The sequence below is a fragment of the Pavona decussata genome, unplaced genomic scaffold (genome assembly GCF_977016875.1).
Source record: "Pavona decussata unplaced genomic scaffold, jaPavDecu1.1 SCAFFOLD_336, whole genome shotgun sequence".
NCBI lineage: Eukaryota > Metazoa > Cnidaria > Anthozoa > Scleractinia > Agariciidae > Pavona > Pavona decussata.
The window spans coordinates 333,651-359,000 of record NW_028145724.1 but is presented as its reverse complement, the minus strand read 5'-3'; the positions used below and the strand labels follow the sequence as shown (position 1 = coordinate 359,000).

The 25,350-nt window shown below is 40.1% G+C and overlaps 1 protein-coding gene, 1 long non-coding RNA gene and 1 pseudogene across 3 annotated transcripts in view; 1 reads left to right on the top strand and 2 right to left on the bottom strand.

Moving 5' to 3' along the window:
- Window positions 1–25,350, bottom strand: part of LOC146453344 (uncharacterized) — a 108,729-nt gene that overhangs the window by 39,965 nt on the left and 43,414 nt on the right. Inside the window, exons 5-7 of one of the 2 annotated variants that reach the window (XM_085096715.1) lie at window positions 21,740–21,826; window positions 10,507–11,002; window positions 9,271–9,393 (exon numbers count right to left, since the gene is read on the bottom strand). In XM_085096715.1, the coding sequence (XP_084952841.1) occupies window positions 9,271–9,393; window positions 10,507–11,002; window positions 21,740–21,826 (706 nt within the window). The remainder of the gene's footprint in view (window positions 1–9,270; window positions 9,394–10,506; window positions 11,003–21,739; window positions 21,827–25,350) is intronic. The other variant, XM_085096716.1, reaches the window with a different exon arrangement.
- LOC146453347 (uncharacterized) overlaps window positions 1–25,350 on the top strand; it is a 123,303-nt gene that overhangs the window by 76,555 nt on the left and 21,398 nt on the right. The gene's annotated exons all lie outside the window — the stretch shown is intronic.
- LOC146453348 (uncharacterized) overlaps window positions 1–25,350 on the bottom strand; it is a 55,347-nt pseudogene that overhangs the window by 9,867 nt on the left and 20,130 nt on the right.

Sequence of the window (25,350 nt, the reverse complement as noted above, 5' to 3'; positions counted from 1 at the left end):
TTGAGTCAAGAAGATGGACAGCTATTCTTTTGCACTATCTCAGACCTGTAGGTGGTAAACTTATCCTTGGCTGCAACTTTGATGTAACGAAATTACCTATCAAACTCCCACCCTTCTATGAAGACTGTCTAAAATGCTTTGCCAAATGCTCTGTAGAAAACCAAGACAGCTTACAATATTATGAAGATGCCAATCCCTCAAGGATTATATTATGGAATAACAAATTCATTCGTATTAATGGAAAATCAGTATACAATAGTAGGTTAGCCAATGCAGGCATAATTAGATTAGGGTATTTAATTACGGAGAACAATGATTTTGTCACAAATTCTAGAGTAAGGGAGCTTAATATGTCACCATTAGATGCTTTTAATATTGCCTCTTTGATTGACGCACTTCCGGTACAATGGCGTCAATCCTTAAGAACCTGTATGTCTACTATTAATGAGCCTTTCATTTTAGAAAATTACATTCTCCTATCTTTAAATGGACAGAATGTTTCAATAAGTAAAGCTGTATCAAAGATTATATATAAAGAACTACGAGATAGAATCATTACTCCACCGACTGCTCAATTTAAATATAATGCTCAATTAGCAGATGACGAGTTAGATTGGAGAAAGATTTACAGCTTACCACACCGGGTGGCGCTGGATAGTAAGTCGCGCGAATTTCAGTACAAACTTCTAAACAGGTGTCTCGCCACGAACGTGTTCCTTAGTAAAATCAGCATTGTAGCATCTCCGCTGTGTTCTTTCTGTGGTGTAATGGACGAATCCCTCGAACATATTTTTGTATCTTGTCACTATACCGAGAAGTTTTGGGCAGAAGTTATAAAATGGTTAGGCGATCATGATGTTAGAATAGAATTGCTTTATGTTAGGTCTTTTAGTGTGTAAAGATGATCTGTTTATCAATCACATACTGTTACTTGCGAAACGGCATATATACTCATCACGATGCAAAAAAGTCGTACCATCTTTCAGAGTGTTCACTGCGAAGATTAATTTGGTTTTCCAGCTTGAGACAACAATCGCCAGATCAAAAAATAAACTCCCCATCCATCTCGTAAAATGGGGCAAATACAATAAGGAGAACGAATCAAGTTAGCTCTATCTTTCCTTCAATATAAATCATTGTAATAATTTTAATTTACTTCATCTTTTCGCAAGAGATACGTTATAATAGTTTGCAATGGGTGTTTTGAGGTCCTTGTGTACAAATGTGTGTGTGTGTGTGTGTGTGTGTGTGTGTGTACAATTTAGTTTAAAAACAACTGTAATCCTATTACATTGAAATAAAAACTATCAAAATACAAAAAAAAAAAAAAAATAGGCGAACCAACAAATTATGCGATATTTTGAAAACCATCTGAATGACCCGATCACATTTCCTTTCAAGATGTTACTCTAAACCATTTTCTCGCGATAGGAAAGTTTTAAAACACTTCACTGAGGGAAATTATTCATAAAATCGCATTTTTTATGCTTTGAAAAGATTTGATTTGTTATATGGTTAATACAACGTTTGCTGTGTATTTCAATCACGTTTCTGGTTACCGTCAACCAACGTTAATGCCAGCGCGTTTACCAAATCTAACTGAATGCTTAGTACCACCAGAGATGTTGCAGGACCCACATGCTTGCCGGGGTGAAGAGGAAAACCCAACACATGACAAAGACGGATAGATAAGCTAAGATTCTCCGTGCACAGAGGGGAATCTGGTGGACCGGTAGTTATAAAATTATCCAGATAGTTTAGTAAGTCCGAGACGGCATAATTGTTGAGTAGAATCCTCTCCGCGACAGAGGAAATGGGTCGAAAGCAAAAGGGAAAGCAAGATGGACACACAGTTGACCCCGCCACCGCATCCCAGTTGTTTTCAGAGGGGTAAAAGCGATATTCTGGAAGGTCACTTTCACATTAAATTTCGCCATTAGGACACCAGCACCGGACCGACTAACCATAAGGATAACATCATCAACTGTAATGAACTGAAGATTGTAAGCTGAGGAGTTGATCATCCATTTACAGAACCACCCTCTGGAGCGAAAAGACCAATTTTCAAGTGGCACTCGCCGGGGTCTCCTTTCTTTAGGATAACTCCAAAACTGCTGACGTTCAACGTTCTCAAACAGTGTGCTAATAAAATGTCCGGGCAGCGACGTTCTCTCTATTTGTACTTCTGGTATCTTTAACTATGCCCATAAATAAGGACAACTCAATATAACAAAAGGACAAGGAATAATAAAGGTCATACCGAAAAAACGCAAGAACAGGTTGTTTTTGGAACATTGGAAACCGCTAACGTGACTTAATGTCGATTACAAAATAGCTACCAAATCAATAGTTCATAGAATCGTTAAAGTCCTCCCAAAATTAATAAACGACGACGAAACTGGCTATGTCAAGGGCCGCTATATAGGACACAACATTAGACTCAAAAACAATATCATGAAGATAACTGAGCTGAAAAACATTCCCGACATGGCGATTTTTGTTGACTTTAAAAAAGCTTCTGACACCGTCCACTCGAACTTTCTTTTTAAGACCTTGGAGGCAATAAATTTCGGCCCTCAATTAGTGCGGTGGATCCCAACTTTTTACACTGACTGTTCTAGCTGTGTAGCAAATAATGGTTAGGCCTCTGCCTTCTTCCTTACTCTGCCTCTTCCAACCGGCTCTGTTTTTCAGTTAGTTTTTCACTGGTGGAAGGAAACGTAGCTCAGTTTAGTTTATTTCTAGACGCTACCAGAAGTGATCTTTGTGTCAAACTAATCACAAACGGCATCAAATGAAAACGGCCGTGCCATGTGCTGATTAAACGTGCAGATAAGCATAACTAACAGATTTTCCACAGTGTTGGATAGGTACAAGAGTCATAACATCGACCAAAAGAAACGAATGCGTTCCTATTTATTGGTGAGACAATCATTCAGAGTATTCCTGTTCTATAATTAGTACCTTGAGGATTCGATTATGGATGGTATATTCTTTAGTAGAAATGTTTGTCGCTCTTGTCGCTTTATAATATAACCTTACAGTCAAGCAGTTAAGAAAGTGAGGTGAGCCCTCTGTCATTGACTAGATAAAATGAATACTAATAACAGCACGTAGGGTACAAAGCTTTTTTTGTATTTTCAGATAAATTAAATTTACCCGTGATTGCCTGTGCGGTATGTGAATACGTTGTTGTTGTGTTTCAACACAATCGACACAAAAAGCTAGTAGATGTCTTGAAGAAGAGCCATTTATCTTTTGAAATATTTTTTTGATGTAGATAGCAAGAGTATAATAGTTAATTTAGTGAGATTTGACAGGAGATTTGTATAGTGCGTCATCAAGGTTTATGACGGGCGCTTAAAAGGTGTCAGCAAAATTTATCATGTAGATCGAGTCCCACGGTGGATCGCTTTCTAATATTTGTTACTTTCAAAATTTGAAATAATGACGTAGCGTTGTAAAGGATTCGAAATATTAAATACCTGCCTTCGAGATTTGTCGTTGAGAACAAAAAAACGATAACTTTAGACGAGTGGATTGTTTTCGCTCGCGAGCCATCGAGCTAGTCAACATACCCTGCACACTTTTTATTCTGGATGCTTAGCTTTAAGCGGCCCCCCCCCCCCCCAAAAAAAAGGCACTTCAAGGGCGTGAAAAGGAAGGATTAAGGTTAGACTTCACCTATAGTTTTGCTCCAGAAAATATATGCCAGGATTGATATAGGCCTCTGAAATCAACCCTCGAAGGACGCTTTCTTTAACTAGTGAATTAACACATTAAAAATTTGACTCGCCACTTCATTTTTACACTAAACGAGAGATAATGGTAAGGATCATTTTCAACCGAGATAGAAAAACGGGAGTACTTATCGTTGCTGTGTGCGAGCTTGCTAAAGATGCACGATTTTCCCGTTTTTCCTGGGGGCTGAATCGGGTGTGTAGCCGTTAATTCAACTTTTCTAATTTTTAGGAAAACGAAAGAGCGGTGGAACTTTTAATTGTGATTTTTGAAAATAGTTCACCAAAGGGAACATTTAGGTGAAATAAAATGAAATCTAAAATTTCCTCTCTGTCGTGGGATTTTTGTTATTTTCAGTTAGTAGCTCTTAATTCTCTCCTTGAGGAAATCCGAAGCTCAAATGACGCTAGGATTCTACGTGCCGCAGTAGCTGATGATTCTCGTCGCTCCCGTCTGGGTGGGAGGCCTGATCCTAAGTCTAGCACCAGACAACCCTGGTCGCTCTAACACCAACCACTTCCTCTGTCAGTGTACCTTCCTTCCAGACAGCGACAGGCCCTTCATGGTAAAAGCGAGACAGATCGTCGGCATTCTAGACAACAATCAAGTCACCGAAAGCGACCTTGATCCTGATCCACCCTGTTCTGAAACCATTTTGCCTAACCCCCGACATTGTTGCCTACCGTGTCCAGACCTGTCAATCCCCTTATATGGATGTCTTCCATGATCATCGTGTCGTCCACATCACCCTTGACCCCTTTCATGGAGCAAACGATGTTGCCGTGCACCCCGCCAAGAGAGAGGTTCTTCTTGGCTATGGCTCTACCTACACTTACAGATCCAAGGCCTCACCTAGTCCCCTACCAACCGTTCGCAGAGCATTCGTACACGTTCCAAGATTGTTTGGCCTGGGGAATTATTGGAAATACAGCTACCGAAAGGTGCTTCTCCTGATTCAGAGTATACACTTGAGCCCCGTACTGATGCACCTAGTTTATGTAATCTCAAGCCATCCCAGCTGTGGCTGCAGCCCAGTGTCTTTTCCAGTGTTGTGCATGCAAAACGCACACCAAACCTGTCATCCGAGCACCAAACACTTATGCAGCACGAGCACTTCTGCCAGGTCACCCTCGTTTTCGAATCTAAAGAAGAGCTCCGACAAGCCCTCCTCCTACTTAGCCTCCACTACCACCCTTTCATGCCAGTCACTCCGCATCTGTCCAGGTAGACCCAGACAGCATTCTCCCTGTCTCTGCTCAAAGAGGACGACGCCGTATTTGACCCTCAGTTTCCAGGTTATAATGGATCCACAGGTACTTACCAAGCAAAGATCAATATAGGACCAGTCAAGTCCCCTCAGCAGAAAAGCCACCTCCCCCGATATGCCCACGACAAGTTCGAAGAACTCCACGAAAAGTTTGACCACCTAGAGCAGCTTGGTGTCTTCCAATGCCCTGAAGATGTTGGTATCACTGTCGAGTAACTGAACCCGTCTTTCCTTGTAAAGAAGCCCAACGGTGGTTCCCGTCTTTTCACTGCTTTTGCTGACGTAGGCAGGTTCAGTGAGCCCCATCCATCTTTGCTGCCTGACATTGATTCCACCCTGCGTCGCATCGCCCAGTGGTCACATATCATCGTCACAGACCTGACAAGTGCCTTTTACAAAATACCTTTGGCTGGAAGAGTCCATGAAATATTGCGGCATTGCCATTCCATTTAAGGTGATTCCATCTAATTGCATTGCGCATCCTTGCTGCGCATAATTTTTTGCGTCATTTAGCGCGCACACGAGCGCGCGCACGCACAACATTACGGGATTTCCTTGAGGTTAAGGACGTTCGCGCTAATTGTTTATGCGCATCTTTAGTGCGCAGGTAACGCACACGCCAAGCAATGTCACGCGCAATTCATGGTTGACGATACAAGGAGGAAGACGGAGGTGAACACACATGTCGGCCGACGTGACAGCATTAAAAAGAGGGAAAAGGGGGAAATTCATCTCCATTGCACAGTTTTGAAGCGAAAAATCGACGTGAAACGATTAGACGGGTTAAGGTTGCAACAAAAAGTCCAAGAAAAGGTGTCGATACCTGCGGGTATTTCGCGCCAAGAGATTAATATATTTACTTGACTCTCGATATAATAAAATAATTGAAATGCAATACGTTATTTAGTCTATTCGTCAAACGAAGTCACCTTTAAGCTTTTTTAAGTTTTGACAGTGAACGCGAAAGTCTTACCCTCATACAAGAAAGCAATTTTATTGATCACCAATCCCGTGTACAATCAATCTCCACATACCTATTCTAGGTAAATAAATAAGCTTACTTCTCCCATTTTCGCCTCGCTCACGGCTATAGATGCATTTTCCTGCCATTGGCTAAACAGCTGTATAAGTTTTGAAGGTACTGGTAGAATAACAATAAACAACTTTAAACGATCAGAGGTTTGACAGCACTCTCGAGCGAAAACAATTGACTCGATATGATGGGATAGATAACCCTGTTTAGGTTCCAGTGCGTCTCCGACCTGTCACGCAAAAACGTGACTTCCGTAAGTTTCTCCCGTCTTCCACAACTTCAACTGGATTTTGCGGTTTTAAAAGGTCGGTGGCCCCCAATTTTTTTCAGACGGTTAACCTTCTTTGACAGATATCTGCTTACTGTCATCAAACGAAAGAAAAATCAATGTGGGAAGTTATTTTTTTTTTAATTTATCTACCCACGCGCGATCGAACTCCGCACATTTTGTGCCACTTCTGGGGTGGAAATACAATTATTAAAGATTCGTTGTAGCTTTAGGGATAATAAAAGTGGAATTTATTTGTTTAATAGATCCTCTGAAATAAACTTCGGTAATGGAAGTTTGTCTCCAGCGATTCGTTTATAAAAATTTTGCATCAACAACCGGTGAGGTCATATCGAGTGACGAGGACCGATTTCTCAAAATAAGCGCAAACTTGCAGATGTCATATCTCCGAAACGAAGTCGGTGACCCCCATTTTTTTTTTTTGCATTTCAGATGTAAGCAATTCATAGACTAACTGCAGCAGAAGTTTGAAAAAAAAATCAATGTTAAAACATTTTCGCGCGAACGTCCTTGAGCTCGGCAGGAAAATAAATGGTCCTTTTCTTCTAAACGAGCATGGTGACCCCCATTTTTTAATGCATCAATTTAAATGTCATACGGTTGACCACTATATATCGCGGCTTAAAGAAAAGTTTAATACTCTACTTTGAGATATTTTTATTTGAATGCTTTAAAAAGCACGTATTTAGGTAGTGCTGCTTACGTGCACACGCAGCAAAATCTTTAATTTCTTTCATAATCTTAATTCCAGTTCAATGAAAATAGTTTGTAATGTAAGATTAAAGTAAATTTTGTTGAACTGCATCGATATTTTAATGCAAGAAATTAATTTTTCTAGAAATGATAGTTCCCTTTTCTGATTACTAGCGTTCCTAATATAAACCTCGTGGGTCATTTATTTACTATAATAGCCATCCAGGTTGCACAAAAACGAGCACGGTGACCCCCCTTTTTTATTGCATTTTTGTAATGCTCATAATATAGTCATGAACTGGACCGAGTCTTAGACAATTTTAAAAACTCCTTCTTTTTTAGCGGAATCACCTTAAAAGGGTACGCATCTACGTTCGTTCTGCTATGGGTTATGCCCGGGTCAGAAACTTCTCTTGAAGAGGTTATGTACCGCGTCCTAGGCCCACTGCTACAAGACGGATCCGTGGCCAAAATCGTCGATGATCTGTACTATAATTACACCGCGTCTAAAAGTGAGGATAATTAACTTAAATAATTAACTTAATACTGGTTTCATTCTAATGTAAATTGTCGCTTTTGTGTTTTTGGTGTTTTTTTTTTTTTGTTGATGTTGTTGTTTTTGGTAGCTTTTAGTGTACTTTTAGTGTATTAACTCTTCGTTTATAGTAAGTCAGTAATTAGTTGTATAAGAACTTTTATTGCATTGTATTGTAATTATTATGCAAGTAAGTACTAACTGCAGACGTGAACGTTGGGAATGGAGAAGACTATAAACGGGCTGGCCGCTCGATTGAGGGAGACTTCGGTCGCCAAGTAATAATCAGTGATACTTAGGTGCTGGATTGCTGAGAGTTTGTTGTGTGTCTTAAAACTGCGAAAACCTAATTTTAAACCCCGACAAAGACCTTTTATGATATAGGACACCAGCCTCTGATCAAGATAACACCCCAGTTTGCGAGTAAACGCATTCCAGTTTAAGGGACTGACTACATACAGTCGAGTCCAGTCAAACACGAGAGATTGGAATGTTGCCGGGTTTAGGGGAAGGATGCTGAACCTTGTAGCAATCGTGTGCGAGGCAATGGGGGTTGCAATAGTTATAAAAAACGAGAAAACAAAGCCACCTACCTTGCTAAGAAGTAACCGGAGGCACAACGGCTGCCTCAGACGAAAGCGACGCCTCAGCCTGAGCGAAGATGGCGGGCGTACTCAAAGATGTAACAGCGGGACGACGCAGCAACCTATGGACTCGTGTAAGGAGCAACTCGTTGTGAAGTTCAAACGGAATTTCAGGCGGAGTGGACGGCTTGGCCAACAGCAGATATAAAATCTGGCGAACGCAGCGAGGTCGCCGGCACGTAGGACGAGTTAGACACGCTGCGGGTCGCAACATCAACTCAAGAATTGGCCGACACAACGGGCACACTCAGCCGTTGAACTAACAACGAACGCCACGGCATCCAAACTGTTTCTTGAGATACGAACCATGATGCTTTCGCAAGGAAAGTAACCGGGATCAAACAAGAAGGCACAGGGCGAAAAAACTCAAAGGAATAGCGAGTGAAATGTAAGCTACCAATGGCAGACAAAGCAGTTTTCCCTGAAATTTCCTGAGGGCGCCCCCTCATAAAACTTTACAGATGGATTGCTGACCAGCCCCTAAATAATATTCAGCCACAATTGAGGTACTTTCCAGGTAGCTTTATAATCAGTTATCATACGAAAACCTTACATAGCATTCTCGATTTGATATTTCTGATTCTAAACTGACTTTCAATCCCTACTACACTTGCTTTCACAACATTTAATGCTTATGCACTCAGTGGTATCCTCATAAGAATATACAAGACCACTGCTTTAGTAACCAATCACATTATCAATATTAATCGGTTGCTCGTTGTCACAACAAGGTTCATCTGGTTTTGAATTCATTTAACGGTCGCGATTCGTTGACTGCTGGTAAAACGGGTAACCATAACCCGCATCCTCATCACCTTCGTGAATATTATCGTCACATGTTTTGAAAGTAATGTAGGTGCGTTTCGAAAGGTGGGGTTACTTTACCCATTAAATGGATACACACAATAGGGGGTTTTATTTTTTATTGCAAAATGTTATTGTTCTACGGCCCCTCCACACTACCATGTCTTCATTAATTATTTACCATACCCCCTCCCCCTGTCCCCTGCAACGCTGAAATGAAGAAGTAAAACCGTAATGGAATTGCAGTCAGTAATTATCCTTTACCTTCTCTTTTTTTCTTTGTCCAAGTGCTGTTCTTTTTTTTCAAGAGCAGTCAGACATGCGGGTAACCTTGAATTTCGTCTGGTTGTCATCCGTCTAGAGGCATGATTTCGTCTAGCTGAACTGCTGGCCAATAAATATAGCCACGTAGAAAAAACATCATAACTTGCTATTGACAGAGTGCGAGGGCTGTAATGGCAAGTTTGGCGCAAGGTCGTGGTAGTCTAATTTGGTCTATACAAAAATGGCCTAGGGACAATAATTATCCCTCAAGTAAGCATTGGCATCATTTGCGAGAATTGTGACCATCTAAATGTTATATGTAAGGTGATTTACAGTCACGTAAAATGTGAAAATTGGTTCTTTTACTTCAAATAAGAATTCCCCATATGCCACAAAGATTGAGGAATGAAAAAATGGAACATTCATACATTCCCTACAAACAGCTCTGAAAGGGTCTTAACAATGGTTGCCACAAAAAAGTTGTCTTCATTGTGTGCCATTAACATAACCTGAAGTTTTATTTTATGCGTTCATACGATTTCCGATAAATATATACGATAGTCTGTTTGCAAAATGAAATGCCCCCAACAACTGTGTAAAAAATTAATTTGCTTAAACTTCCACTTCTTACTTGCGAGGCAAGTTTACATTTCAACAGTTTAGAGGTTGTCAAGGAGCCGTACGCGTACAAAATATAGAATTGAATACCATAACATGCAGAACCAGGAATAGAGTTTTCATGTGACTAAGAAATAATCAACACGCAGTGGAGTTTAGGTAAAAAAAAACTCCCACTTTCTTCAACCACTTAGTGAACTTTACTTGTTTGAAAAGTTGGTTTTGTCTCTGGGCCATTCTCCTACATACTTGAACAATTTGGACTCTTGTACTGTAATCTTAACTTAGACTGATTTTCTCCAAAGAGTGAAAGATATAGGCAGCTTTCATTAGCCAAGAGATAGTAGGAATACAAAAAGACATAAAGTCAGAGTGTTATTAATTTAACTTCGTCCCAAAAACAATTGGGCTACATGCCTTCTTTTAGATGAAGGATAAACAACTCCTGCTTAGAGCTACACAACTGCTGGGAATTAACATCTGTCAAAATGTGCATTATAGAAAATTCTTCTCCTGAAATTAACGCAGAGCACATTATATTGGGTACAAGTACCAGCCATATAATGGTCTTGAAAATTTTAAAAGGAAGGAAAGTCGACAGAAACCAAACCCTCTTACCTTGATGACGATACCACAGCATCTCTCTCTCTTTCTTTTAAGTTCATGTCAGGATGGTCCTTCTTGCTTTTTCCAGATTGACTATATTCCTCTTTAGAATTAGCAGTTATATCACTTTTGTTGATAACGCTTTCCATATTGTTTTGTTTGCTATTCAATGACTGCTCTACATTCTCAGCCTTTAAAATCACGGAAGCTCGCCACTGATGTTCGTTCTGCAGATGTCCATTTCCCAGAATAAATGACATGGTATGCAGCTTTTCAGCATTTTCTTCTTTGGCTACTTTTTTACTACTTTCTCCCTGATAATCAAAGTATAATTCAGGGCAAGGCCGCAGGGCATTGTAGTAAGGCGTACATTCTACTGGGAGATAAAAATTCTTTTTCTTTTCATCACAGCCCCATTGCTCCGTAGCTGGCCTTGTCATCGTGCAAGGATTAATGTGGTGTGAGCCGCGTGCATAAACCACTGGGGCATGACTCACTGCTGTACCATCTGCACAAGAAAAAAAAAACCTTTACTTTCCTCGTCAGCGAGTATAACTTCAATAAACTTAAAATAGATTAGCCGATATAGTAATATCAACTATTTCAACCTGATGATAGCTATTTGTTACCGACTTTCATATCCAATCTCCTCTTTGTAAACGATGTGACAAAAACAAAAATAAAAGTAATGTTAGAGTTAAAATGAACACATAAAAAAGTGAAAGCTTAAACAAAATTACCCAACTTTGAATTAGTACCTGGCTTGAGATGTGTGGTACATAAACTAAAGCTAACAAAATGGAAGAACCAACAATCTGTGCCTTGCTATTACACGTTTATGCAGAAAAACAATTCCATAAACATTGAATTATGGATTAAAGTTCTGTTATTCTATAAGACCTATGGTTTCTCCTAAGGGTTCCTCGCCACTTTCTCTTTAATATATTTTCTTCCGCTCATACTTTGTTTTTCATAACGTGTGTGGTGAAATAACAAAATAACATGAAAAAAATACAAGTCTATAACGATGATAACTGAACTTATTTTCCAACTCTTATAGATACCAGGCTTCGTCAATGAAAATTAACAGAAAAACAGACAAAAGACGTTTCAATGGAACATTTATTCAAAAAAGCGTTCATTTGCGTGTAAAAAGCGAACGCGTACAATTTTCGCTTCAAGGCAAAGAATTGCAAGTCAAATTTGCAGCAAATAAGGGCCCGGATGCACTGGGCAAGTTTTTTATTTTGCAAAAAAATCTGTCACCAATTCCCTGAGACAAGTGCGCCCGGTGATTTTTAGATCTACCAAATTTTGTCAAGGCTTACCAAACTTCAAAGACTTCCTCGGAGCAGGACAAATTTTTGTCAGATGTGAAATCTGACAGATTTGATAATTTACACAACATGATTTGAAGGAAAAGTTCAACTAAGAAAAATTCGATCTCCATTTAAGTCGCAGTATTTCAGAAAATATAAAGAATTACAAAAATATAAGGAGGCGTTCATAAAAATGTACACAACATAACGCAGTGAGTCGTGCAGGCCTGTCATTTCTATTATTATCACTAAAAGAATTCTTCGGGAATATTACGCCTATGAAAATGAATTTCAAACCAAGAATTGCAAGGCTTAGGTAGGTTACAATAATAAGGATGAGGCCTTCGCTGCCTTCTAAGGACAAATCTGTTGTGGTACTCTAGAACCAGTTGCAGTCGAACAAGGTGAAGTCTCCACTGGCAAAGTAGAAGTAGCAACTGCCTCTGCTGGAGTTGAACGAATTCCAGGAAGAAAAAAACTAGAATACAAGCAGTAATATGCCCAGGCAACATATTTGATCGAAGCGGTTAATGATCACCATAAGCCCATGACTCCTGAGATCTCATGTAACCTTTCCCACGAACAGCGCGCAAGCGATGGCGTTTATTTCCGTGTGATTGACACTTGTGGTTAACAAATATTTTGCTGGGTCTTAGTGCGCCCACGCTTGACAAATTGAAAATCTGGCAGAGACAAATTTTGTCGAGATTTTTGGAACGGCCAAACAAATTTTGTCAGTCCAGTGCTCAGGCTCCTAAAGTAGGGCGTAGGGCGAAAAGAACGGAGACTGAAGACCAAACTCGATTTTTCTCTTGGTCCTACACGCCAAAGGGGAACTTGTTCACAGGCTAGAAGCAAATTTATTGACCAGGGACATTTTTTGACGATTGCGTTGGATTCCCAGAAGCGCTCAAATAGTCTTGATTAAATCCGAAGGGACAGCGGCGATTTGCGATGGCAGATGCTCTTCGCTTGGAAAAAAAAACATAGTTAATTGTCGAAACGTAATTTAATCGTCGTAAACTCTAGAATTTCTACTGTTTAAACTGTCGAGCATTCCTTAGAAGTTATTTGATTAACCGCTTCAAAAGTTTTTTTTTCGGTCTGAAAATGGTATATTAGAGTCTTAAAAGTTATGCGTGAACAACACGGCCGCCATTTTCATTAAAAATTTATAATTTGTGCGTAGGGCAAAAGCTTTTCTTTCTAGTCCACCCCGAAAAAAGCTAAAGTCTCCCCTGAAGACAATTAGAACAATAGAGGACAAAACTATTCCTTCCACGGCTACGCTTCAAAAGGAACGTCAAACAAAGAGGGGCCTGGGTATTGCTAACAAACAACTAACCATCTAACCAGTCGTATCTAAAGAATAAGGAGGAGAAAAATAAGTGGACCAGAAGGGCCGGGAAATGAGGGGGAAAAGAAAGACAGTAAGAAAAGGCGAAAAAAGAAAAAAAAACCTGGCACATGAAGGACGAGGCAAGTCCCCTTGTAAAGCGGCAAGGTTTTAAAATGAAAGTTGTTGAGATGGCTGGTGTTGCAATAAAGAGATTTCCTCAAAAATTCAGATCCATTTAAAGCACGACAATGTGCAAAAGTAGACTGTCCAGTGTGCAGAACAGAGAGGATTGGATCGTGTGATGGAGAAACCGTAACCTATGAAATCTAATGTACCGCATGCGGTGACGTCTACACTGGAACGAAGTCACTCAACAATAAAGAGCGATTGGCCTTGTCGAGACATTGTTACGACAAAAGTGAGAGCGAAATGCAGGTATCTCAGAGAAATGTTATTGGTTTTTTACTTCACTTCAATGAAGCTATGCTAAGAAAGATCTCTCGGAGCGTAAGGATAAACAAAGTGCCAGAAGACTTGATAATTAATTCTAAGAATGAGTTGAGCTATGTCCAGATTCCGTGCGTGGTGGTCGTGGTCCCATCAAGAAAGGATATCTCGTGGCGTCTTAGATGGAAATCAGCAACCGAACGTGCTAGCTCAAGGATTCTTACAGGAACAATGCGATGAAATTTTTACGCAGACGACTGAAGAGGTTCAAAGAGCAAAAATTATTTCGAATGTCAAGTTTTACATCACTTAACTTGATTTTACAATGCATTGCACCTGGGGCTAAGACGAGGGGTCTTACTGTTCCTATATACGTTTTTCTAACTCTTTCTTAACCATGACGGTTAAAATTGCTCAAAAAACTCACAGAAAAACAAAGCTTTTCAAGAACATCGTTTCAGCTAGCTTGCCAGTCGCTCACATTTGGCCTGTCAAAGCATTTACTCCGTTTGTTCTACCTGAGCTGAATCGAGTTTTCAGCAACCGTAAAATTGTTATCCGTGCCTGTCCAAACCCCGCTGAAGATTACAACACACGGGTGAAAATTGGGCTCAGCACGGAAGAAATCTGGACAAGATAGGTTGTTTATAATACAATTTTATCCACACTATTTACGACCTGTGCCAATCTTAAATCTCCCGCGAGACGTGCCCAAAACAGTATCTGTAGTGTAAATTGGGCTTTCGATTCTTGTAAAAGCTCTTCATGAATCCATTGTCTAAAGAACCCTGTTGATGTACTCAAAACTACTCGGCTTTCCTCATATGTCCTCGTTATGAGAAAATAATTTAAGAGAAAGGAAAAGAGTAATTAAAAGTTATTTACTGTGAGGAAGTGATGTTTAAAGATTACCACTCATAACGTTGACTCAACTGTCGCGATGTAACTTGGTGGTACCTTGGTGAAACATGGCATTATTTTTTGTGCCATTTTAAATATCACGACCTCCAATAATTTTGTGCAGATAATTGTACATTATTTACGGATACTTGCAGCAGTTTTTTTGGACTTAGGGTGGACGTTTTGAAATTATAATCTCGCATAGAAGATAAACTTCGATCTCCTTCATACAACATCATCATTTCAACATATGATCAAAGTTTTCTCATTGGTTTCTAAGCAACAACTACAGTCAACTCTCTCATAGCGACCACTTCTCGTAAGCGACCACCTCCCGTGAGCGACCACTTCGTAAATAACCGTTTTGATTCTCAGTTAAATAATGTTTCAAGAGATCTTTCGTAAGCAACCACCACTCAAATTTCTTAAGGGACCGTGACCACTTTTTAGGCCACAAATTTAACATCTTCTTTTGTTTTCTGTTTCCGGTAAGCGGCCACCCAACATAATCACGTATGATCGTTAGTAAATCATCACTCAGAAGAAACAAAAGTTCAATTTCTAATCACGCTACCCTGGACTGCTGGCAGACAGAGAAGATGGCTATAATTAGATCTGCAGGTAAACAGGAATTGGTACAGTGATCTGTTACACAAAGTTTCATCAGAAGAATGAATAGATGTGAAAAAATCAAATAAAGTAGTTTCTATTTGCCTTATTTTAGCTGCTAAGGTGATATTTTTATGTAATTAATTTATCAATCCAGTATTAAGCTTATTTTGTTGATCTTTCCCGTAAGCGACCACCTCCCGTAAGCAACCACTTTGTGGTGCCCCAAGAGTGGTCGCTTACGAGAGAGTTGACTGTATTAAGCGAGTTTCTGGCCTTGTTTTGATGTCTCTGGGTGTCCAGGTCTGTTTTCCCTTTACTGCTGATGATGCTGCCAATATAGATGCACTTTCCTTTACACGGGAGATCTTCATTCTCAACCTGGTTTGGGCTTCTGTTGGTTGTTAACTTCAGTCTTCTTGCTGTAGAAGTTGAGACGGACTTGCCTTGCAAAGATGTTAAGTCGCCGGGTCTTCTTTTGGATATGAGAATGTGGGTGTGATAAAAGTTCTTTATCGTCAACATAATCTAGGTCTTCCAAGTAAGAGAAGGGAGTCCATCTGATGCCCCTGTTCTGGTCCTTTGTGGTGCGCCGCATCATCCATTCTACAAAAAGGTTGTAAGGCGCCGTAGACATAACACATCCCTGCCTGACACCAGCCTTGACTTCGAACAGGATGTCACCAACACCAAAAGAACAAGTAAAGTTGCGGTAGAAACTTCTGATGATCTTGATGAGGTGTGAGGGGTTTGCATACGTTCGTAGTATCTCGAGATCCTCTTCTGGTGTTTGTCTGTTGAAAACTTCCTCGAATTGGTCGACCCATTGTGCATTGTCCAGCAGTAAACCACTGTCATGATTATGGGAGCCGTCAGCGCCAAAACAACTACATTGGCTTTCGGAATGTAAGAGCAATGTGCGAACAAGTCAAGATGCTGAAATGAAGCATTACAAGCTGGCAATCTTGGGTATAAGCGAGAGTACATGGACAAGACCTGGGAGAATGAAGACCAGTACAGGAAAGACGACTGTCTACACAAGGAGAAAAGATGAACTGCATCATGAGGGTGTCGCAATCATCTTTAAAAAAGGGATGGAGAAGTACTTGAAGGAGTGAAAACCCAGTAAATAGCAGGATCATTCTAGGACGTTTGAAGGGCAGGTAGACCAATGGGCCCATCAAAAAGTGTTGCAATGACAACAATAACATAGACAAAGAAGCCTTCTTTGAACAGCTGCCGGCGTCCTTCGAGGGCGCCCGCTGCATAGACTTGCGACCTGAACGCCAAGGTCTGCCTTGAGAATTTAAACTACGAGAGAGCGATGGGAAGAGAAGGATGCGTAGTACAAAATTACAATGGTGAGAGGATGACAGTGGTGTGCGTTCAGCAACATGATTATTGGAGGAACGATTTTCCCGCGCCGCAAGATTCACAAACTCACAAGGACTTATCTTAACAGACGGGATAAGAACGAGATTGACCACAATATGGTTAACGGCACGTGGCGTCACTCTCTGCTTGACGTCAAGGTAATAAGAAGAGCTGACATGGGCAGCGACCATCACTTGGTGACTACACACACGAGACTAAAGTTAAGGGCAGCAGGGCCGAAGAAGCAGATCAACCCCAGATACTACATCGGTGGACTGCAAGATCCCAGGAATAAGAGTGCCTTTTTACTACAACTGAGGAACAGGTGTCAAGCCTCGAACCTCATGGATGAGCCATAAGTGGAGGAAGAGGACCCTATGAATCGACTGTGGAGGAGCCTCTTCAGTGAAACGAGAAAAATTTCCCTTGGGAAGTAGAGGAAAAGGAAGAGGAAAAAAATGAATAACACCAGAAATATGGAAAGATGTCGAGAAGAGGCGCCGACTGAAGAAGATAAATGACAGCAGATCTGCCAGGCTACAAGAGAGATACAGGGCGGAGTACTCAGAAACCAACAGTCAAGAGGAAGATTCCAACAGACTAGAGGGCCTATGTCAAAGAACTGGCAAAGGAATCTTCGGGAGCAGGGAAAATGGGAGAGCAGTGGAATGCGTATAAAATCACCAGACTGGTCTGTGGGAAATACAGCAGCAACAGGAATGTCCCGACAGGAGATAAGCAGAGGCAACGTCTCACTTCTGAGAAAGAACAAGAAGCACAATGGGTTGACCAATTCGAGGAAGTTTTCAACAGACGAACACCAGAAGAGGATCTCGAGATACTACGAACGTATGCAAACCCCTCACACCTCATCAAGATCATCAGAAGTTTCTACCGCAACTTTACCTGTCCTTTTGGTGTTGGTGACATCCTGTTCGAAGTCAAGGCTGGTGTCAGGCAGGGATGTGTTATGTCTACGGCGCCTTACAACCTTTTTGTAGAATGGATGATGCGGCGCATCACGGCGCGAACAGGGGCATCAGATGGACTCCCTTCTCTTACTTGGAAGACCTAGATTATGTTGACGATAAAGAACTTTTATCACACCCACATTCTCATATCCAAAAGAAGACCCGGCGACTTAACATCTTTGCAAGGCAAGTCGGTCCCAACTTCTACAGCAAGAAGACTGAAGTTAACAACCAACAGAAGCCCAAACCAGGTTGAGAATGAAGATCTCCCGTGTACAGGAAAGTGCATCTATATTGGCAGCATCATCAGCAGTAAAGGGAAAACAGACCTGGACACCCAGAGACATCAAAACAAGGCCAGAAACTCGCTTAATACAGTCAACTCTCTCGTAAGCGACCACTCTTGGGGCACCACAAAGTGGTTGCTTACGGGAGGTGGTCGCTTACGGGAAAGATCAACAAAATAAGCTTAATACTGGATTGATAAATTAATTACATAAAAATATCACCTTAGCAGCTAAAATAAGGCAAATAGAAACTACTTTATTTGATTTTTTCACATCTATTCATTCTACTGATGAAACTTTGTGTAACAGATCACTGTACCAATTCCTGTTTACCTGCAGATCTAATTATAGCCATCTTCTCTGCCTGTAAACTGTTATTATCTGCCAGCAGTCCAGGGTAGCGTGATTAAAAATTGAACTTTTGTTTCTTCTGAGTAATGATTTACTAACGATCATACGTGATTATGTTGGGTGGTCGCTTACCGGAAACAGAAAACAAAAGATGTTAAATTTGTGGCCTAAAAAGTGGTCGCGGTCCTTAAGAAATTTGAGTGGTGGTCGCTTACGAAAGATCTCTTGAAAAATTATTTAACGGAGAATCAAAACGGTTATTTACGAAGTGGTCGCTTACGGGAGGTGGTCGCTTACGAGAAGTGGTCGCTATGAGAGAGTTGACTGTATGATGATCAAGGTATCGCACTACTCCACTTACAGCACTCACACCAAGCTGAAACTCACCACACCACAGCTGTGTCCTCACATCTCTATTCTAGGGTTCGGAATGTTGGAAATTAACAGAGAAGGATTTAGCTATCCACATTCCATACCAAAAGCCTGCGCCAAATTCTGCACATCTCTTGGCCAAAGTTTACAAAATGAGTCAGCTAGCATCGTCACACTCAGAGTAAAAAACTGCTTTTGATGATAAATTGTAACTTTTCAATACATACACACAAAATTTTACTTTAATTTATTGAATTTAATGTACGGAAACAAGATAATTTTCATCTCATTTCTAAGCATTATCTTTTTTTCTTCTCACAGCATAAACACTAACAAACACTCACCAAGTGAAGGTAAAAAAAATCTTACATCTAATTTTATTTAAACTCCATAGTCCCAACCCATTTGATCATTGTATCATATATCATCAATAAATAAATACACAATAAATAAATAATGAAATTAGTAATGCACATGTATGGATAATTAAGTCATTTTATTTATTTATTTTCAGAATCAACCGTTGGAGGAGCCAATATCCAGCCATCTTGACCTCACGCTAGGTCAATAACGCATATATAGTTATACATAAAACTTTTGTGATTGCTAGAGAGTTACCTATAATGGCAGTCTAAAAATTCCCCTTTATCACTTGGTATTAGTAGGCACCGCCCTTAAAAGACAAAATAAAAGAGGCACTGACCTAAATTAATCGCGAAATTGGTCTCTCAAGACGTTTTCAAATACAGTTTGGCGTGGCAAAATGACAGCAATACCTGGGAATTATTTTCGAAAAGGCCTGTGAGAAAGTGTGTAGCGGTTTGCGTGTCGGCAAAAATTTTGCGTACTTAATGGCTGCCTTATTTGCGTTAACCTCCTCGCTGCTTATCTACTGATAAAGATAATGATGTTAGACTACACAAACACTTACGTAGACAAACTCCCCCAAAAGAAAAAAACTAATCGTAGAAACAAGTGGTAGCAACCATTGCAGAAACGTTGACCTTGAATACCCACCCAGGAATCCTGTGATCCGTGACTTCGTCTAGACGACATTTAAAATCAAAAACAAAAAAAAAACGAGTCGTCTAATTACACTGAAAACGGTGACCTAGCGTTTAAAGCTTCCCTTTCATCTAAACATTTTAAAAGTAAATTATTGGGCCAAAATGATGCGACTTTTTCCGGTTTCGAAATGTTCGCATGCTTTGAGACTGAACGCTATAGTCATTATTTTCGAGAGCTTTTCATGACTTTTGAGAAACGCCACCTGGACCCAGTTGTTCAAAGCCCGATTAAGCTAATTCTAGTTAACGTTAACTTTGATTCGAGTTTCATTACCAATAAAAGATTTTGCCGCTCAGTTTTGTCCAAGACTTACCATTAGCTTGAAAGTAGCTTTTAAAAACAATTTCATCGAGTGACTGGTAAACCTCGATTACCTTTTAAAAGCTGGCATGGATTTGTGTTAATCGGCTTTCGAACAACAGGGTCTCTGATTGGCTAACTTCTCATGCATTTGTGTCCATGGCATGAGGTACAGCGAATTTCTGCATTTGTGGGTAAGACGCTGGAAGCCCAATTTCAAACAAGACGTCAAATGCTATTTTGAGTAGCTGTTAAATGAACTCAGCATCTCAATTCCCCTACTGTTGAAACACTTGGTACCATCAGCTTTAGAAACCTGTTTATCGCTTCCACTTGCAAGGAGATACGTTGGGGGGCCAACTTCGTGGTACCCGGAAATGGTTGCTCACACAGCTTTGTGCACTTTAGCGAGATCGCTTCGCTTCGCAACCACACCATGTGCTCCGCTGAAGTCCGCTGACTTTTTCTACACATACTCTTACATCTTACGCAAGTGCAAAAGACGTCAGAGGGCGATTTGCGACGGGAAGCGTCGCGTCGGCTGAAAGACACAGTTATCCGTTCATTTGTGAAATGTGCTACTGCACTATCCTTTTCTGGTAGCAGGGAGAGTGTAATAAACAATAGGCTGATTTAGCAACAGAACGGGAACGTCAGTTGACAACGGCGCGCGCATCAAGAATGCCCATATATAGTCGAAATAGACTCGCGTCCAGACTATTCCGCGAGCTTTCGTGTCCTCAAATGACGTTCCCGCTCTGTTGCTAAATCAGCCTATTGATGGTCTACTGAACTACCTTTTCGGTGAATCAATGGATATAGAGAAAATCAATTCTTTTCTGACTCAGGGGAGGAAAGCTAAACTCAGTGCTTTTACGGTCCATGACACACCAATGCGTTTTATACTGCAGTATACAGAGTTTTCAATTTTAATTTGAAGAAACGTTCCTGTTGTTAATACCAAATTATATCAGCTTAGTTTTCACATTGCGCCATCAGTGAACTGATCTCTGGGATGAATGATGGTTTAAGGCTTTCCCTTGTTGAAAGTGCCTTATCGTGATCAATTTGTCAATGCACAAAGTTATAAGTATTGTACATTAAACATTTGACTATGGACTGAGAAACAATAGAGGCATTTGGTGTGTATATAACGTAACTTTTTGGGGAACTAACTACTTTCGGGGGGGGGGGGGGGGAGGCGTCACTACTTTCGGAGGCTCGCTATTTTCGGGATTTATTAAAAGCCACAAAGTTTTGACGTTACTTTTGGGAGTCGTTACTTTCAGAGGGTTGTTACTATCAAAACTTTACGGTAACTGTTTGTTACTCTATTAATAATACTATTTTTTAATTATTATTATTATCATCATCATCATCATCATCATCATCATCATCATCATCATTATTATTATTATTATTATAGGATGGTGCCTAATTTTACTACTGCGCATCCGTTCTGGGTATCTTCAGATGGTCCCATCTTGTTGCGCGGTTTATAAGTACACGGGAAAAGCAAATCTTGGCAAGGGTTATTGGGATACGAAAAGAAAATTAGGGGTAACCACGCATTTTTCAAAGATAGTTAAGTTTCAAGTTGGGAAAAAAATGCCATACATTGCTTTGTATTTTAGCGCTTTTTGGAATTCTTGTTGCTTAACTATCTGTGAAAAATACGTGATTATCCCCCAATTTTCTTTTGCTTTTCCCAAAAGTTGTAAACTGCACAAAAATACTTAGGTCTTAGTTGGTACCGTCCTTAACTTTGTCAAATCTTGAAGTAACTGGCACGTAAGCCACAAGTTTATGTGAACCCATTTTCATACCTTATCCTATCTTTTAATTCCAAATCATGCTATCTTCTCTAAAGAAGAATTTCTACACGACCTTTTTTAATGCCACACTTACCTGGACACTTTTTGTCCTTTGAAGACGGCAAAGCTGTCTCAAATTTTCTTTTTCTCACATTGACAGGTCTCTTTGTTTTAGGAGTAACTACGAAAAGATGATGGCATTCAGTGCGTGCATTTTGGCGTTATTAGAAACTAAGGGAAATTAGAGTTTATAGCCTGTGCCCTGAGGTGTGGTGGACAATGTTGGGTGATTATCAAATTAGTCACCGAAGAGGTTCTGATTCATGTTGATCAATCGGACAGCAGCACGAGAGCTTATTAATGTTATTGACAATTAATAGCGTAGCGTAGCTTCGAAATTACCTTGTAATAGGATTTCTGCTAGTGGTTTCCGATGAAGGTAATAACCCGGAGTTATAAATTCCTAGACTTAACATATTTTTAGTGCATACGCAGTAAACTATTTAGCAACCCGGCAATAACAATTACAATGTGAACTGTTATACAGGAATACAAAACAATCATTTCAATAGATCTAACACTCTAAGCTGCATGATTATCTGGAGCTGGGTGTCTAAAAACTATCAAAATATTGTGTACACTGAAGGTAAACACTCAGGACGGGATCGGGTATTGATTGAGTTACGACAGTCTCTTCACGTTTAAAATGATATTTGCATAAAGTTTTGTTCACTGGATTCTACCTGATCGACCACTGCATAATCAATACCCTAGGCAGAAACACGAAGAAACTTGTTGCACAGTGCAACGAAGATCGCTAAAGAAGGGAACAAGTGCTTAACTGAAGCCGCTGTAATTGTAAACAAGGCATGAATTTGTGGCATCACGGGAAACTTAAATATATGTTATTGACACTGGCCGAAGGCACAGATTTTCCCAAAACGTTCAATTTTTTTTCTGCTTTTTCTTTTTGGTTTTAAAGATTATAAAGGCGAATGGTTCTGCGAACAGTCTACACGCGCTACGTAGCACTATCGCTCTCTAGTTAAATTTTGCTTATCAAGAAAGCCGTGCGTAAACCTCCGAGAGAAAGGCCTAATGATAAATCAGTTTAAAAACAAATCAAGCAGTAATAGATGAAAAAAAATGTGACATTATAGCAAGCAGTACAGAATTAAACTAAAAAACTATCTTTGAAAAATTCGCACAATCAAGCAAAAAAGTGTTCTGCGTAAAGCCGGCGACATACCTGGCGATTTTACACGCCGATCGCCGTGGTGCAGCGCAGTGCAGCGATTGCGATTTTTGCCGATCGCCTCGATCGGCGTATAAAATCGCCGATATCTGGGATGTCGGATATCGGCGATTAAATCCGGCCAGCATTCGCCAAGTGTGCCCGTTCCCGCGATTTTCTACGCTCATCACAGCGAATTGCCAGTTTAGTAAATCAATCAGGTTGGGCGGTTTAATCGCATGAACAATGTTGAAGTGGCACATCGGCGCGATCGGCGAAAAAAAAAATCGCCAGGTGTGTCCCCATCAATCGGTGGCGAAAATTGCTTGCAATTTTCGCTGATGATCGTATTCGCCGCGATCAGCGTATAAAATCGACCGGCGTGTCGCCGTCTTTAGCTTTCTTTTGATGAAAATGACATCACACTTCAAATTTTTACATTTGCTTTTGACGAAAGAGATAAAACAAGACTTTCAGTTAAAACTTCTCACACATATCTTACTCTCTGCCTTTATATCTTATTATTTTAAGTATTTGTTTTTGTTTTCTGTCAAGATTGCCACAAATCAATGCTAAAATTAGAGAAAGTGTGCAAGAAGAATTTGCCAGAGTTTACGCCAACGATACACTGTGTTGCAAAGCGTTTGTTTGACTGTTTAAGCTAAGGATCAAATTAAATGAAGTAAAATGCGACGAGATCAGAAAATAAAGCTCCAAGGGAAATAATAAACATGGACCGTAAAACTGAACTCAAAAGACTGCTCTGCAGATAGCAAAATTAATAAGCTTAAGTCAAATGACGTGTCAACACGTCAAGAAAAACTGCAAAACAGCAAACCAACAAAGTTTTGTCAACAAAATCAAATGAATACCCAACTCTCTGTAGAACAACCAGTCCATTTGTTCCATTACTAATTTCTTCGTTCATTTTACAACAATAAGTGAGCGAAACGTTTCACTTGGAAGAGAAAAAATTCAACGTTTCGTCACGCCGGATCGGAGTAAAATAATAGTTTCACTTCCACATGTTCTGCGTGTTGTTACCGTGACCGTGAGAAATGGGAAAATTCTGCCACTCCCAGACTTAGTCGGATTGTAGGATTTTCAGGATACTGACCTCCCAAAAACAGAGAAAAAAAATGAGAAAAGTAACTCACTATCTTCGCTTCCACAATCAAACAAAAAAGCAACACTTTATTAAAACAGGCAGTTACAAGTTAGTCATATACCTACCTGCAAATAGCTAAAGCTAGTCGAGGCGGGTAGCTATGTCTATACTAAACTAAATAATCAATAAATCAATAATCAATAAATCTTTATTTAAACACGGTAAAATCCATCAGGAGTACAAAAAAAAGAAATTATGCGAATAAATCTGGTGTTTCCAAATTTACAGCCACAACTAAAATAAAAGTTAAATAAGTAGTTGATCAAGACGTGAAGACATGATATAATATTTGTCGGTGGCGGCTGACCTGGTGTGTTTAAACATGTTTAAATAAATTTTGAATATGAACAGGTGCTAGTTTGTTTTGCATATACCACAAGGTGCACCGAACCCACTGAAACGGCAAAATACTCGCCTGACATTCGTCAGTCTGTCTTTTACATTGAACTTTGCTTATTCATCACCTGCGTTTTCGTTTTATTTCGCTCTCCTTTTCTCTTCTTTCCACTTTTGCAAACATATTCAACGAGTACATGAATTTATAGCCTCCCTCACAGACGCTCTTTTGGCTCTTCACGCAACCTTTCCTCCTCAATGAACGTCTGCTGAATTGAAACGAGGGGCAATTAGCGCAGTCCAATCAGAACGCACTTCCCAATACTGGACTTTAATAATTTTCGCGCGAGAGATACTGTGTGCAACAAACTGATAAAAACAGTTGTCCATATAAATTGATCAGAGAGAGGCTATACCGTGTTTTGTGAATAAAATGAAGGATGCTTTCATAAATTCACCGACCGGGTTCTGAAAATACCTAATTTATCAGTGTTTGCCGTTGGTTTTAGACGTGACACGTAACATAACAAAACGTATTGTTGTGCTTATATTAGTTGTTTCGCCAGTGAAAGGTCAAGTAGAAAACCTCCACAGGTAGATATTATTCATATATTTTGACTTCCTAACTTCTGTAAGGGCAGGGTAACGAGCAGCAGTGTCTTTTCGGGATTTAAAACCACGAGGCGAAGCCGAGTTGTTTCAGACCCGATAAAACACGTGCTGCGAGTTTTTTTTTTTGTTTTTTTGAATGGCCTCAAAAACATTCCTGGTAAAGCGCGTGTCAAAAGAGTTCATAACAATGATGCTTTGTGAGCGTTGAAATTAGCATACGAGAAAAACATTTAACACCGCATACTACTAAGGAGGAGTTTTAAAACCACTGCACGTGATGTTTTATCGACCATTTGATAGGTCAATGGGCTTATGAATTATTAATGAGTTTTGAAACTTATGGTCAGTCCCCGAT